At 34.0% G+C, this 15027-nt stretch overlaps 9 protein-coding genes across 9 annotated transcripts, besides 1 other annotated feature; 5 read left to right on the forward strand and 4 right to left on the reverse strand.

The window, feature by feature from the left end:
* Positions 1-14346: a mobile genetic element.
* On the reverse strand, positions 4062-4545 carry TVAGG3_0729690 (organellar and viral DNA polymerase type B; the record flags this gene model as incomplete). The annotated part of the gene is made up of 1 exon (XM_051244469.1): positions 4062-4545. A coding segment is annotated over one exon (484 nt), but the record flags the coding sequence as incomplete, so codon positions are not given.
* Positions 5569-6369, reverse strand: TVAGG3_0729700 (integrase core domain containing protein family; the record flags this gene model as incomplete). The annotated part of the gene is made up of 1 exon (XM_051244470.1): positions 5569-6369. One exon carries the CDS (start codon positions 6367-6369, stop codon positions 5569-5571), a length of 801 nt encoding a protein of 266 aa, XP_051091057.1.
* TVAGG3_0729710 (keratin-associated protein family) lies at positions 6695-7777 on the reverse strand (the record flags this gene model as incomplete). The annotated part of the gene is made up of 1 exon (XM_051244471.1): positions 6695-7777. The coding sequence occupies one exon, from the start codon at positions 7775-7777 to the stop codon at positions 6695-6697; it is 1083 nt and encodes a 360-aa protein (XP_051091058.1).
* TVAGG3_0729720 (uncharacterized protein) lies at positions 9128-9892 on the forward strand (the record flags this gene model as incomplete). Its single annotated transcript, XM_051244472.1, has 1 exon — positions 9128-9892. The coding sequence occupies one exon, from the start codon at positions 9128-9130 to the stop codon at positions 9890-9892; it is 765 nt and encodes a 254-aa protein (XP_051091059.1).
* Positions 10089-10703, reverse strand: TVAGG3_0729730 (uncharacterized protein; the record flags this gene model as incomplete). Its single annotated transcript, XM_051244473.1, has 1 exon — positions 10089-10703. The coding sequence occupies one exon, from the start codon at positions 10701-10703 to the stop codon at positions 10089-10091; it is 615 nt and encodes a 204-aa protein (XP_051091060.1).
* Positions 10729-11130, forward strand: TVAGG3_0729740 (uncharacterized protein; the record flags this gene model as incomplete). Its single annotated transcript, XM_051244474.1, has 1 exon — positions 10729-11130. The coding sequence occupies one exon, from the start codon at positions 10729-10731 to the stop codon at positions 11128-11130; it is 402 nt and encodes a 133-aa protein (XP_051091061.1).
* On the forward strand, positions 12104-12910 carry TVAGG3_0729750 (uncharacterized protein; the record flags this gene model as incomplete). The annotated part of the gene is made up of 1 exon (XM_051244475.1): positions 12104-12910. The coding sequence occupies one exon, from the start codon at positions 12104-12106 to the stop codon at positions 12908-12910; it is 807 nt and encodes a 268-aa protein (XP_051091062.1).
* TVAGG3_0729760 (protein of unknown function, DUF4107 family) lies at positions 13136-13612 on the forward strand (the record flags this gene model as incomplete). The annotated part of the gene is made up of 1 exon (XM_051244476.1): positions 13136-13612. A coding segment is annotated over one exon (477 nt), but the record flags the coding sequence as incomplete, so codon positions are not given.
* Positions 13815-14141, forward strand: TVAGG3_0729770 (uncharacterized protein; the record flags this gene model as incomplete). The annotated part of the gene is made up of 1 exon (XM_001294961.1): positions 13815-14141. One exon carries the CDS (start codon positions 13815-13817, stop codon positions 14139-14141), a length of 327 nt encoding a protein of 108 aa, XP_001294962.1.
* Positions 14347-15027: the final 681 nt, after the last annotated feature.

A 15027-nucleotide genomic window follows, 5' to 3' on the forward strand; every position in this document is an offset into this window, starting at 1 on the left:
TCCAAAAGCTTTCTATAAGTGCTGGGTTTCCTGTTTGCTTAAGAGCTTCCAAAATGGCTTTCTGGTCATTTGTCAGTGTGCTTTCATCTCTATATGGTCTCTTTTTTGGTTTGCCTTTCTTTACATCTGACATCGTTAAGCCTTCATATTCTGTTAAATCATACATCTTTATTTCGGTAAGATTCTTTATGTTTGTCAAGAAGAAGTCATAGTGCATTTCAACAATACCTGCAGCATTTGCTTCTATCTCTGATATAAAGTTCTCCTTCAAGAGCTGATGTAGTAATGTTCCAATATTATTGAGGTTTAACGTAGAACATTCATACTTTCCACCAAGTTTATAACATACCATCCATCTCTGTTGTGTGAGTTTATTTAATTTTCTCTAAGAGTCTCATGAAAACCTTACCGAAATGTTTGTGTAAGTAGTCTCTGTTTGGTTCATCTAAAGCTTCGATGTTAAAGTCAATGAGTCTATTGCCTGACTTCACATTTCTCTTCCTATTCTCTTCATCTTTCTTTAACCATCTCTCACCTTCTTTTGGTTTGTCGTCAATGGAACGAATGACATCGTTAGCTTTGCGAACTTGTTCTATAGCACTTTTAAACATCTCTCTTCTCTGTTGTTTCAGTGTGTCGTCTCTTCTTCTTGTTTCACCAACGTTCGCATTGTTATGTCAAACATCTCACGCCTTACTTCATGAGGTACTGAACGTCTATGATATAAGTCAATAGCAATGTCATTTAAAGGAAATGCTATTGCATGAACTTCGTCCTCGCCGCGTTGCGGCTTTATGAACTCATGAATTCTATCATAACTTATTGCACCATTATAGTCTTTAATGAAGTCAGCGAGTGCTTTTTTGTTTGTTGCGTAATGCTTTGCAACATCTATATTAGCTTCTGTAAGAAGTTGTTTTATTTCCGAGTGTTCTAACTTAGACAACTTCCGATACATTTAGTAGGAAATAAAAAAATATTTTTTGAAAAAATTAGATTAGATTTTTTTTAAGTTATTTTTCAAAATAATTTAATATTTTATTTTAATGAAACACATGCAAGATTGCAAGTTCTTTTCATACAATGCTCTCGCTACTGCCATCAAGAATGAGTTCAATGGTGCTTCAAACGTTAATGTTATCTTTAACAAGAAGTATGTGAAAGAATCTAAGTTTGGTCAGTATGTCAGACCATTAGCTATCGTCATTGACCGCAAACGTTATACTTCAAGAAAGTTAGCAGTAGTTTTGAAACAAAAAGAGTTTCTTCGTGAATGTCAAAGATACTCATTATACTGTTATAAAGAACTCTAACATTGACTTCTTCAGTATTGCTTTAAATCTTTCCGAACAGAAAGAATATAAGAAGGGTGAAACAAATGTGAAATATTATCCTTCATCTCTGAAGACAATAACGAACAAAGATGTTATACAGAAATTCTTACAAAGGTTGAAGAAGCTTCTATTGACATTGACGAAGGAAGTGAAATGGTTGAAGAAATAGACCCTGAAGCTATTTAAGCAAAAATATATTTTTGGTTAGTCTTCATATGGATTTTTACAACAATTCCCCAATGTATAAACTTTTCATACGCTTTTTCATAAGCTTTATATACCTTCAGAAATTTTGCATAATCTTTTACATGTTGTTCGTTCTCTTCTTCTGTCATGAGTTCCGAATATTCTAAATTCATGTTCTTTCATATGAGATAAAATTTTATAAAAAAATAAAATTAGCTTAGATTTTTTTATTCTTCCTCTTTGAAGTTGTCGAAATATTCTGTTATCTTTTCCTTCAGTAATGGTAAGTCTTCTTTGAATGTAAGTATTGTGCAACCTTTGATGTCATAGTGTGTTTGAGGAAGAGTATTTTTGACAATTTCCTTTATTTGCTCATTCGGTGTCATTGAAATCGGTAAGTTTTCACGATAGAACCAGTTTCTGTCAGATTTGTAAATCTTAGCAAGGTCGTAAAAGCTTTTGTTATTTCTTCTGACTAAATGCAACATAACCATATCTCTATCTTCTTCTTTCTCCAACTCTTCAGCGTAAATCATATACTTATAACTCTTTTCCTTTCCTTTTGGTACTGAACGCGGTATTCTTTTCTGTATGCTTTTGTCTTTGGATTCAATGACTTCATCTTTTGCTTGAAGTTTCTTTTCCAGCTCTCCACGTTCTGCTTTATATAGTTCATCTAACATCATGAAAATATAACAAGCATAACGAGGTGAAGCCCACATTGCTACAGCATTTACTAAAAGTCTATGAACATAATAACCTTTCAAACCAGGAGCCAAATTCTTGCGATTTTCGAATGGAATCTCTTCCCTCGGTTTTCCGAGGGAAGCAATCATATGAGGAAATTCTTCTAAAAGTTCTTTAGCCTGTTGGTTTTCAAACCAATGATATGCTTGCTTTGTAGAAAGAAGAGCATTCATTATACTTTGCATTTGGTACATGTCATCTTTGACTGAACGAATGAGACAATTGTTTGTTAACTGATTCGTATTCTTCATTTATGGCTTCATGAACGATAGCAGTTGTTGTGTTCTCTGTTGACATATCTGTCTTTACATACAAAATAAAAAAATAAATAAAAATAAAATTAGCGTTATTTTCTATCTTTCACAAAAGACCAAAATAAACGCTTTACATGTATTTTTCAGCAACTTCGTCAAATAATTTTATAGCTTTATCTATCTCATCTACTTCAAACGTTTCTTTACCTTTTATGGGAGCACCATATTTTCTCAAACTTTTCGAGTAGTTCTGTTTCTGCGGCTCTCATATCATTAACGAACACAACCTTGACTCTATTGACTGTACTGTCATATCTTTGAGTTATATTATATGTCCTTCCTATCTTATATCTTTTTGTGTTGAAGTCCTTCGGTTTCTGAACGATGTAAAGTAAGCCTTCACTGCAACGTTCCGTATCGAATGAACCATAAGTTATGAAGTTATATCCAACAACTGGGTCAATCCATAACAAAACTATTGGTATAAGACTTTTGTCGATGAGATATGCTGTAGTTCCATAGAATCTTACTGATATCATAAGCTCAGGATTTCTTGTCAAAATTTTCTGAGTTGAAGCATTTCTAACCCAGTCGTGTGTTTTCTTTCCAGATGGAAATATAATGTCTGACAAAGAATATTTGTTGTATTTCTTTGAGTATCTTACGTTTAAATCACCTATTCTAACCACTTTGGTGTCATTGTCTATCTTTCTAACTGTTTCAAACTCAATGTTTGTCATTTCTGTTCTTACATACAAAATAAAAAAATAAATAAAAATAAAACTAACTTTATTTTTTCTGTCTTAAGGAAATTCATGATTTTGTTGCTGAATTCAATAAAAATATATTTTAGGGTAGATGGTTAGATCTAACCTCATTTCTACCCTCTTTTCTACCCCAGTTATTTTATAAACGTTTCACATGGTAAACGTTATTTTTGGAATTTTGTGAAAACTCAACGGTTTGACACAAGCCATATGCCATTTTACTCAGAATTTTGTTGCTGAATTCAGCAAAAATATATTTTAGGTGAAGAGGTGAGATCTCACCTGTTTTCTCACCTGTTTTTTCACCTATTTTTTTCACAAGCGTTTTACATGAATTGTACGATGTATATTTGAAATCCTAAACAGTTTTGTAGCTTCTATTTCTTCTTTTAGTACATCGAATGTTTTAACTATGCCGAAGGTTTCTTTATATTTCTTCTTGACGTCAGATAGAAGGAAATCGTCAGCAGTTGGATAGTTTTTGTTCAGAAATTCTAACATGTCCATTTTATTTTCTGCTGGTTTTTCTGCTTCTTTCTTTAAATCTGCATAGTCGTTTCTCATTCTTTCTATCTCTTTGACGGAGTAGTTATATCTCCTCATTGCTGCTTTACATTTAGAACATTGCGGGTTCATTTTTGCGTTATACATTGAAATAAAACCAGCTAAAACAACTAAAGCGTCAATTGCTCTCTTCATCTCAAACATAGCGGGTCTTATTTGTTTGTTCCATACTTTGCCTCTTCTATCTTTATCTCTTATTTCCCAAACACATTCTGCAACTAACGAAACAAAGTTGTCGTAGGTCTTAAATTCTTCAGATTTATATATGTCAGAAACATTCTTATATACCATGTCGCAATCTTTGTCCATAACCTTATGGTTGCAATGAAATCCTAGAAACTCATAGTTTACCTTACGAATGAACTTCTTTATTTCTACTGAGTCAGTTGGTTTCACTTCAATTTCGTCGAATTCAGGAATAGTGAGTTTTTGTTGTTGGATTTCAGGTAGTTTAGGTAAATGGTCAATAATGTCCTGCATTTCATAAAGATACTGTTCATTTGTTTCATCTTTCGCACTACAGTCTAAATTACTTGTTAAAAGTTCTTGCTTTATCTTCTGGATTTCTGTTTCAAAAGTATATGAAGAAGGAATGAAGCTTTTCATCTCTACTAACATAGATGTTGGATTCATGACTAACGAGTTTGGTGCTGTAGTTGTTTGTATTGCTGTTGTGCCGATTGTTGAAATCATATCTTTACATACAAAATAAAAAAAATAAAAAAATAAAACTAACTTTATTTTTTATTTCGGGAAAATTCATGAAAATTCAAGAGGTGAAAAAAGAGGTGAAAAAACAGGTGAGATCTCACCTCTTCACCTAAATTATATTTTTGGGTCCTTTACACTCATTACGAAGAAATCATGACAAAACATTTACGTTCATGTTTGACAAAACATTTACGAAGAAGTTTTGACAAAACATTTACGTTCATGTTTGACAAAACATTTACGAAGAAGTCATGAAAATTCAAGAGGTGAAAACAGGTGAGAAAACAGGTGAGATCTCACCTCTTCACCTAAACATTATTTTTGCTGAATTCAGCAACAAAATGAACGAGGTCAGGATGTATGTAAATACATTTGAATTCATTCATAACACCCTTAGTAAGCTCATAAAATGCTTGTTTTGAGGTCGAGCCACTTTTGGCTCCACCGTATTCTTTCAACCAAAACTCAAGAATTTCCTGCATGAATTTTGTATAAAAAGCAACCGTCGGAATTCAGACTGTTGCTATATTCTTCACAAAACATTTACGCTCATTACGATGAAGAAGTCATGACAAAACATGTACGATGAAGTCATGACAAAACATGTACGATGAAATCATGACAAAACATTTACCCGACATTCTCGTCAAATACAAAAAATGACACTTTTTCATTAGATAACTGTTATTTTTTGACGAAGTGAAGATTGACACTTCGTCAAAAAAATCCCTGAAATCATGTCTTTACATACAAAAAATACAAAATAAATAAAATAAAACTAACTTTATTTTTTATTTCGGGAAAATTCATGAAAATTCAAGAGGGTAGAAATGAGGGTAGAAATGAGGGTAGAAATGAGGTTAGATCTAACCATCTAACCTAAACATTATTTTTGGTCATGGACTTCGTCCTCGCCGCTTTGCGTCTTTATGTTAAAATAAATGGTACCATTAATAATTTCATGACTGTTCTCGTTCATGTCTGATTTACATCCAATGAAAAAGTTTAGAAGAATTTTCTTATTCTTTCTGGCATATTTTTGTCTTTCCAGTACTCCCGCTCTAATGGTCCCAGATGTGTTGGCTTTGACTCTCTCAAGTTCTTAGATGGTATAACATCTTCAACACCTCCTTCATATCTTACTTTATAAGTGTCATCGTTTATGTTATAGTCAAGTATTTCAATAACCACTCCTCGCTTTGCTTCGTCAATGGTTTCAGCAAGTTTGCCATTACTACTTTCGACTAATTTATGTCGAGGGTAAAACGCAATAGAGTCGTCAGCAGCTTTTATAAGATATCCATTACCTTGCGTAGAGTCTACGATATAATAGTTTCTACTTAACCTTAAACGTTTCTTTGTCAACGGTTTGTCGTCAAGGACTACACGAACTTTTGTACCAGGAATGAGGGTAAATTGTGTTGAATTTCTGATATTTTGTGTTTGACTTCGTTTCTTTTGTATATACTTTTCTTCTTGTTGTTGTGTCATTGAATTTGGTGTATGTCCTGTTGTAGAATGTGTTGAGGAATTATATACTTCGAGAAAATGTTTCATTGTTTCTTCGATAAAGTCTCGCTCTTGGTTTAAATCTCTGAGAGTCCTTATGAAGCGGTTTATGATGCCGAGTATGTTATGGTTATGGTCTTCAGTAGTGTAGTGAGTTATGTTATGCTTAATGAGAAAATCTGTGATTTCATTGCTGAGGTATGCACTGTCTTGGTCTGATGTTAAAGTACTTGGGCTATGTTCTGCTACAAACTTTTGTAAAACTCTTAACACTTCATGAGTTCCTTTATTTTTCATTGGATATGCATATGCTTTACGAGTGTTAACATTAATGAAGATGAGGAATGGTTTATGTCCTCCTTTTCTGCTTTGAATGAGAGTGTCAAATTGGTATGCGTCAGGAGTGATGGAGTAAATTGGTAAAAAGTAGTCGTAAGGGTTTATTTTTGTTTGATGTACAACATTTTTGTCAAAGAACCTTTTCACTTCAGCTCTGTTAGTAAATCCCCGACTCTTTGCAGCTTCATTGAACTTCTTAAATGACCTCCATGGATGTTGTTCGAATACTTCTTTCAAGCTCATTTATGTAAAATTAAAGATTTTATTCTAGGCTCAAGCGCGTTCATTGAACTCTATACCATGCGAATACAGTCATAAATGGTGGCATATAATCTGCACCCGAGCCTGTTGGATTTGTTGTGAAAGTATGGACATGATTTCCTCCTGGTTCAGTTGGTCGAAAAGTCTTTTTTGCTGCATTGTTATAAGATGGAGATAAAACGTCATTGCCAGCTTTATATTCTGAGTTGTATAATGGATGGTCTCTTAATGAGTGGCTATGGTCGCCAGAAAAGTTTGTAGTTCCTGTATGAGTGTGCGCAGGTAAGTTTGCTTCAGTAATTTTCTTCGAACCACCTGTTTGCTTTGAAGAGTTAGCACAGTATAAGAATTTGTCTACAATCTGTTCCCAAGTACCAAAACCTAAAACTGTTTCTGGATTTGTTGAATTCATTGACGTATAAATAGAACCTATAGGATATAATGTTTCAAGAATCTGAGTCTTTAATGTTTGAAGCTCTGTTTTGTCTGCTTTCTTATCTAACATTGCGGGTAGTTCATATGCTTCAAAGTTTCTGGCATGATCTTCGATATTCCTGCAACTCTTATCTAAATTGTTAAGAGTATCTTTTACGCTTGTACTTGGATTTTCTAATGGTGCACTTGAACCAAGGTCAAAGTTCAGTATTATGTCGTCTGCTCTAACAGTAGTGAAGGATTTATGTGTATGGTTCTTGTCAGCTTTACTGTCTAATGTAGCTTGAAGTTCATTTATATCGGAGATGTTGTGTTTATGAGATTTCAAAACTTTGTTCATTGCGTCAAGTTCATTTTTGTCCGCTTTACTATTTAATGTAGCTTGAAGTTCATTTATATCGGAGATATTGTGTTTATGTTCTTTATCTGCTTTTTCGGCTAATTTCTCTTCTATCTCATTTATTTCAAGTTCATGCCTACCACCACCTCCCGAAGAAGTATTTTTCTTCAGCTCTTGAAGAACGTCCACTTCGCCATCTTTGGTGTCAATAATGAGACTTTGAGTTAAAACCTTTCCTGTCTTAATGGATGTTTGTAAAACTTCTTCTTCACCGTGTTCGGGGTCATGGTCGTCATCATATCTTGTGAAATCAGAGATGTTGTCATACATTAAGCATATCTGTCTCAAAAGTTCTGCTATTTGAAACTGGAACGAAAGATATACAGAACTTTCATCATCTCCTAAAGTCAAGTCTGCTTTCTTAAGTATTTCTTGAATGTATGCAATGAGAACAGAGTACCTTGGAAAATATTCGAACAATATTTCATTAGCTGTTGGTTTTGGTGGTTCTTCTGGAGTTTCTGTTGTTTCAGTTCCTTCTGTAGGTTCTGTTGGAGTTTCTGCATCTCTTGACTTCAATGCTTTTGCTCTCAAAGACCTAAATGTTAGAGCACCAGGTTTTACAAAGGACTTTATAAATGCTTTAATAGTTCCTGGTAAGTTATTGTTAGCATTAAGTAAGTTCTTTATGCTTCCATCATGTACGTCCATAGCACTATGTAAAAAATCTATACTTTTCTTGTAGTCAGCAATAGACTGACTGTGATTTTTTAAAGATTTGTCAATACCTTTAAGCCAATCTTCATGCATGTCTGATACTGAGCCAAGAATATCATTTGCTTCCTTTAGTGTATTTTGTGCTTGTCGTAAAGTATCCAATCCCGTACGTGCATTGTTTGCTATACGTCTTACAGTATCTATTTGACTCCTTGTTTCTTGCATCCAACCAGATAAAGTTTTAATAGTATCCGAACCATTTGAAATGAAGTTCAAAGCATTTTTAACGTCATTTAAAACTTCTTCACCAAGTACCGCCCATATCTTTCCGATTTGGTATTGAAGAACTCCATATGAAGCAGCTGTTAAACCAGTATTTATAAGGTTCCATATCCATGATTTAGCAGTTTTTCCATCCTTTCCATCTACACCATCCAAACCGTTCTCGCCTTGAGGTCCTTGTATTCCTTGTATTCCTTGTATTCCTTGTATTCCTTGTGGTCCTTGAGGTCCGGTGTCACCCTTCTCTCCTTTCAGTTCATCTTTATGTTCGTTATAATATTCTAATGTCATAAGGTGTACATCATTACTGCTACCAGCAACGCCAAGAATTTGTTTCTCATTCATGACTAAATTCTTTAAGCATTTAATGTTGTCGTCAAATCGAAAGCTCTTTAACAATTCAATGAGAACATTTAATACTTTCACTAATGAGGCATCTACTGTAGAATTTATATATTGCACCGTTCCATCATTTATGATAGGAACTTTACTTATTGTAATGAATGGGTCATAAGTGTTAAAAGTATCGAAATCAATGACTTTTTTAGTTTTTCCATCGTCAATGACTAAATCATTGCCTTCATGTTAAAGTTGAGTTTTCGTTTACTAGTTCATGTGCTCTTCTTGCTTCATTTGTTTCATACGCATATGCAGCAATAGTCATATTTTAATGAGAATAAAATGTTGTTCTATTTGCAAAGTACAGACCCAAACGAATACGGGACAGTAAAGCTACAAACAAACTTAGGTCTACAGAATGAAGCACTTGCTTTCAGAGTTGTTGACTTCAATACTATCGCAACTTTTGTCATAACAGATGAAACAGATTTCATAGAGATTGAAATAGATGACAAAAGAAGTGTTATAACATTTCCTAACAGAGCTGGGTATAGAATAGATAAAATTGCTGGAGTCATAGATACTCTCATAAATGAAGAAACTATTGACAACATAGATGTCGAACTCTCTTCTGAGGGAACATTGAAGTTCAGTAGCAAGAAAGAGTTCAAGATAACACGAATGAGTCATAGAGTTCAACTTCTTTTAGGAGCATACCATATGACATTTCCTTTGAAAAGTGTTGACAAAACGATTGAGATGAAATCTGTTCCATACGTATGTTATGGCAATTGTTTATACATTGAGTCTAAAATAGCTAATGTCACAGGCATTTCAGGAGTTAATAGTAAAGGTTCAGTAGAGTATAAATCTTTCTGTTATGAAGTAAATTCAATGTTCATTCCAAACGTTCCTGTCATAGCAACTCATTTAGGTAAATGGGTTCGCATTAGTCCTCATAATTTGAAAGACATGCAATTCAGACTTGTTGACTTTCAAGGAGAGCCTGTAGAACTGAAGGCACCAGTGCGAATGACTGTTGAAGTTGACTTTTTAGAAAATATTAAATGCAACAGCTTACAAGAGAACTCAGAGCTAAAAATATAAAGTATGAATGTTATGTATTAGGTCATGAACTTTGGTTGTTGCTGTTTGATGAAACAAATGAGTTAGTTATGTCAGTCAAGAGAACAGAAAAATATTGTGTTAGTGAAAACTGCACCAAGTCAATAAGATTAGGTTTGCATTATGAAGATGAGTTCGATACTGTTGAAGAAGTTTTGGATAGATATTACAAATTGCTTTAATTTACTAAAACATATTTCAAGCAAAGTTTATATTCTGTTGAAAGTTTTGTATACTCGTTCGAATATTTATACTTAAACTCAACTCCTGTAGTTCCTGGTGTTTCAATGATGCGGATGTTACCTATTTTCATGAATGGTGGCGTTTGACCACAGCATTCGATTTCAGGGTCGAGATAGTCAATGACACATTGTTTCCCTGTTATTCGTGAGATAACATTTTCAAGGTCCTCCTTTGTTAGAATTATTTGGTTCTTACTTATAAGATTTGTCAAAAGCTTCTTATCGTCTTTGAGTAAAATTGTTTGGTATAACTGAAGAAGGTAATGGTCTACGTTATCTGAAGGATTTGTTTGAACATTTGTGTAAGGATTGTCGTTGGCTTCTCTTGAAAGAATTTGGTCCAGTGGTGGATACTCTAACTTAACATCTGATGTAGCGTTAGCGTTTGAAGCTGTGTTTAAATTCACGGATTTCAGCTCTGGTTCTTTTTCTTTCAAACACTCTGAACTATAGTTCTTTATGACAATATTGTTTGTCGTTCGTGAGTCAACATTTGATGTTGGTTCAATTGGAACATTAACGGCACCAGCTAAGATGGATTTGCTTCTCATTTCATATAGAATAAAAACCTTTTATATGTATGAAATGAACAATATACTCGACAAGGGTTTGAATGTAAAGCTAACGAATGAAAATATTGTTGAATTCACTGAGACAGGTGCTGTGTATAAAGATGTAGAACTACTGAACAAAAGAGCTAAGGGAAGAAGCAGGAACATGAACAAAGGGTGGAAGCCTATAAAAATTTATGTCAATGATGGCTCAGGAGGTTCAAACATAAAGTATGCAGAAAGTTATAGAGTTTATGCTCTCAAGGGAGAGAAGCCTTCATTTAAGAACAGCTATTCTAACACATATCCTCAAAAGCTAACGGATGGAGAAGTGGATGATATGAATGACAGCAAAAATATTAACAGAAATGGCGACAGAGATGCATGGAATTTGTTTACCATCAGTCAATTGAAGGTTAAACTTTAAAACAATGTTGGTCGTTCCCATGGAATATTTTTGACTTTAATGGTATTAGTCATGATATGAATCTCAAGGTATGAACGAGGAGAGATGAGAGACTTATATGCTTCCCAAATTTCTTCAAAAGGTAATGTTATACCTGACTGTTTCCAAATGAGTTCAATATCATAACGTGAGAAACCTTGAAAGATAACGAAGTCAGTTATGAGACGTTTTATGTTTAAAGCAAGAAAACGCCATGTTTGCATAAGTATTGCTACAGTTAAGTGGTAATGTCTGACTTTAGTAATGATGTTAGCTAATGGTGAGTCAGGCTTTGAACTAAACCTTTTCCGGCGAAGTCGTCACAAACGAGCAGAGTGTTTGAAGGATACTTTTTGAAGGGGTATTTTGAAAGTTTTGATAGAATGTAGTTTGTCAGTCGTTTCATATCGTAAACTCCTGAGTATTGACGTAAGTGGTGTTTGTCAATAATTCTTTCCATCTCTTCTGAAGTCTTTTGCATTCCTGACTGTATAAATTCAACAATGGCATAATATTTCCTCTTACGTCGAATGTAACGTTGAAGAAATTCAATGAGTTCACTGTCTGAACTTTAACGACAGAGGCTTGAACTTTTGACATAAATGTTTTCGCTGTTGAATCCATAGAGTCTGAAGTTGCTGATATAATGATTTGGTCATAGTAAGAGTCGTTTCCTAAACGCTCTGTTATGAGTATATGACGAATGAGGTTAAATGTCTTACCTGAACCCATCTTTCCACAATAGAAATAAACACCATTTGAACAGAACTCATAGTCCTTACTGAAAGGAAGAATGAGAGAAGAGTTAAGTTTGTCTGTAGTTTCATTCATGTCTTCATCTACGTCATGTATTAAATGCTTCATTTTATCTCCATTAAAAATGCAAGTCAGAAATATTCAGAACATAGCACCGAGTCTAACTGACAAGAGTATAAAGATATACTATGAACACGTTATGATGAAACCTACCAAAATTCAAGAAAGTCAGTATACTTATGAATATCCAAGGCACTGGGTAGAGTATGTAGGAGGTGAGAAAGCTATTGAAATCAGACAGGTTCGAAGTATTCCAGCAGGAAGAACAATATTATTGAAGAACTTTAATGTTTTGAGATATAATGATGAAACAAAGAAGCAAGATAGTTTCCCTGTTGCTGTGTATGTGAACTTAGATACAGGAGATGACATGAAAGTTTTTAACACAAAGCTTCAAATGGTAGTGAGAGAACAACTGACTGCGGAAGGACATCCATTACCTTCAGAAGTTACCATAGCATATAATTTTGAAACAAACTCAATAGATTTTAAAGTCATCTCTGCAAAGAAGTCAGGATTTACATTTAATGAAGCAGATGTATATTCGAATGAAAACTTCAAAGCTATTGCATGGTTAGATAATGACGATTGCTTTAAGAAAATATTTAAATACAGTGACTCAACGATGTCAATAGATGACCTTCGTGGAATGTTACCATCGACGTTTACAGTTGAAGGTTCAGCAGGATTGCTTACAAGATTGTCAATTGGTGGCGTTTGGTCTCGTGAGAACATTGTTATAAAATCCAGTATAAGTGAATTTGCTGAAGAATCTATATTATGTCTTTCAAACTACATGTATTCGCCGCCGAAGCATTATAGTATAACAAACTTTGTCAGTAAGTTTAACATAAGACTTGTCGAACCTTCTTCAATGAAAGATGTTGTGCTACCCAAAGACGGAAAGGATGGACTCATTATTGAGATGATTTTAATTGCATATTAAATGAGCTTGTTCTTGAAGGTCATTCATGATGAAATAACTGTTGTAGAAGATGTTAGCAATTGTTCAGACATTTTGAAGCGTATAGATGATATAAGAAAGAAGTTAGATAGACCGCAAAGCGGTGAGGGCGAAGCCCGTGAGAACGCTTATGTTTCATTGACTTTCTCCAGTAACGAGAACTTTTATGAGATAATATTGAAGAGAGATGATTTTAATATGGGGTAAATGGTAGCTTGGGCAGCTTTAGGCGCAATGGGAACAAAAGCATTAGCATTTGGAGCAAAAGCACTTGGAGCTTATGACGCAGTAAATAAAATGAGTGGAGGAAGGGTTTCGAAGACATTAGATGCAAATAAAGGAAAGATTGGAGGCTGGGTTGCAAAGAAGTTAAGATTAAATAAAATAGGGCTCATAAATAAAGCATCCAATTTGGTTGCGACTGAGTCAGAAAATGCTTTAGGAAAGGACGATGAGTTTGCAAAACACGCAAAAGACTTTAATGACCAGATGAAAGGTGAAACAATGCATTTAAATAGAGTCGATGGAACTAAAGAAAATGTTTCTTCTCCACCAGTAGTTTATCCATACGGACCTTATGGAATGTATGGAAACCCTTACGAAAGACCATTTGACCCATTGACTGGTGGAAGTAACTGGTATCATTACGGCCGAAGAAGAAAGACAGTCAAGTTGGAGACAGACGTGAAGAAAGCAACTAAAAAGAAACCAAGGAAGAGAGTTATAAAGTAATGAATTCAACAGGGTGAAAAAAGAGGTGAAAAAAGAGGTGAGATCTCACCACTTCACCTAAATTTAAATGGATGTTTTCATACGTGTGGGAGTGGTGATATCATTTATTTTTAAGTTTATTTTTTATTTTATTTTTTATTTTATTTTTATATAAATGACGAAAACTATTGAGATAACAAACTACAACGGTCATGAGTTCAAGAATTTGTTCTTCGTTCCTCGTGAAAATACATTCTATCAGATACGAGGGAGAAAGGGTAAAGTTAGTTTGAGCGTTTATGAAGGAATGAAGAATGGAAAGTTTATACAAGCATACGATACAAACGGTAAGCGTGTTTCATTAGCTTTGTCAAAACTTACAGGTATAAACTATGACAGTGATTTTGGCTCTGACGATTGGAGCGACAGCAGCGATACTGAAGAATATGAACTATTGTGTGAAGCACAGCAATGGGAAGAGTTGCAATACTTTTGTAAATGAGAACGTTTATTTTTACAGTAGTGAAGTCGTTTGTGAAAACGTTAGTGAGGTGAAGTGGTTGGCGGCTTTATAAATATTTAAGGTTAAGTTGGTGTTTGTGTTTGTGTTGTAAAATATACGTTAACGGTTTTGTAAAGTGTCAAATTCACATATCATGGGTAAGGAGGCTCGCAGTGCCTCCGTACACATGATATGTATACTAACTAACCTTCTACCCTAAATTATATTTTTGGGTCCTTTACACTCATTACGATGAAGAAGTCTTGACAAAACATTTACGAAGAAGTCATGAAAATTCAAGAGGTGAAAAAAGAGGTGAAAAAACATTTACGAAGAAGTCTTGACACTTTTTCATTAGATAACTGTTATTTTTTGACGAAGTGAAGGTTGACACTTCGTCAAAAAAATCCCTGAAATCATATCTTTTATACAAAAAAATACAAAAAAATGACACTTTTTCATTAGATAACTGTTATTTTTTGACGAAGTGAACATTGACACTTCGTCAAAAAAATCCCTGAAATCATATCTAACATACAAAATAAAAAAATAAAACTAACTTTATTTTTTCTATCTTAAGGAAATTCATGAAAATTCATGAGGTGAAATGAGGGTAGAAAAGAGGTTAGATCTAACCTTCTACCCTAAATTATATTTTTGGGTCCTTTACGCTCATTACGAAGAAGTCATGACAAAACATTTACGAAGAAGTCATGACAAAACATTTACGAAGAAGTCATGACAAAACATTTACGAAGAAGTCTTGAGAAAACATTTACGAAGAAGTCATGACAAAACATTTACGTTCATGTTTGACAAAGCATGTACGTTCATGTTTGACAAAACATTTACGAAGAAGTCTTGACAAAACATTTACGAAGAAGTC

Source organism: Trichomonas vaginalis, chromosome III, assembly GCF_026262505.1.
Source record: "Trichomonas vaginalis G3 chromosome III, whole genome shotgun sequence".
Lineage (NCBI taxonomy): Eukaryota > Parabasalia > Trichomonadida > Trichomonadidae > Trichomonas > Trichomonas vaginalis.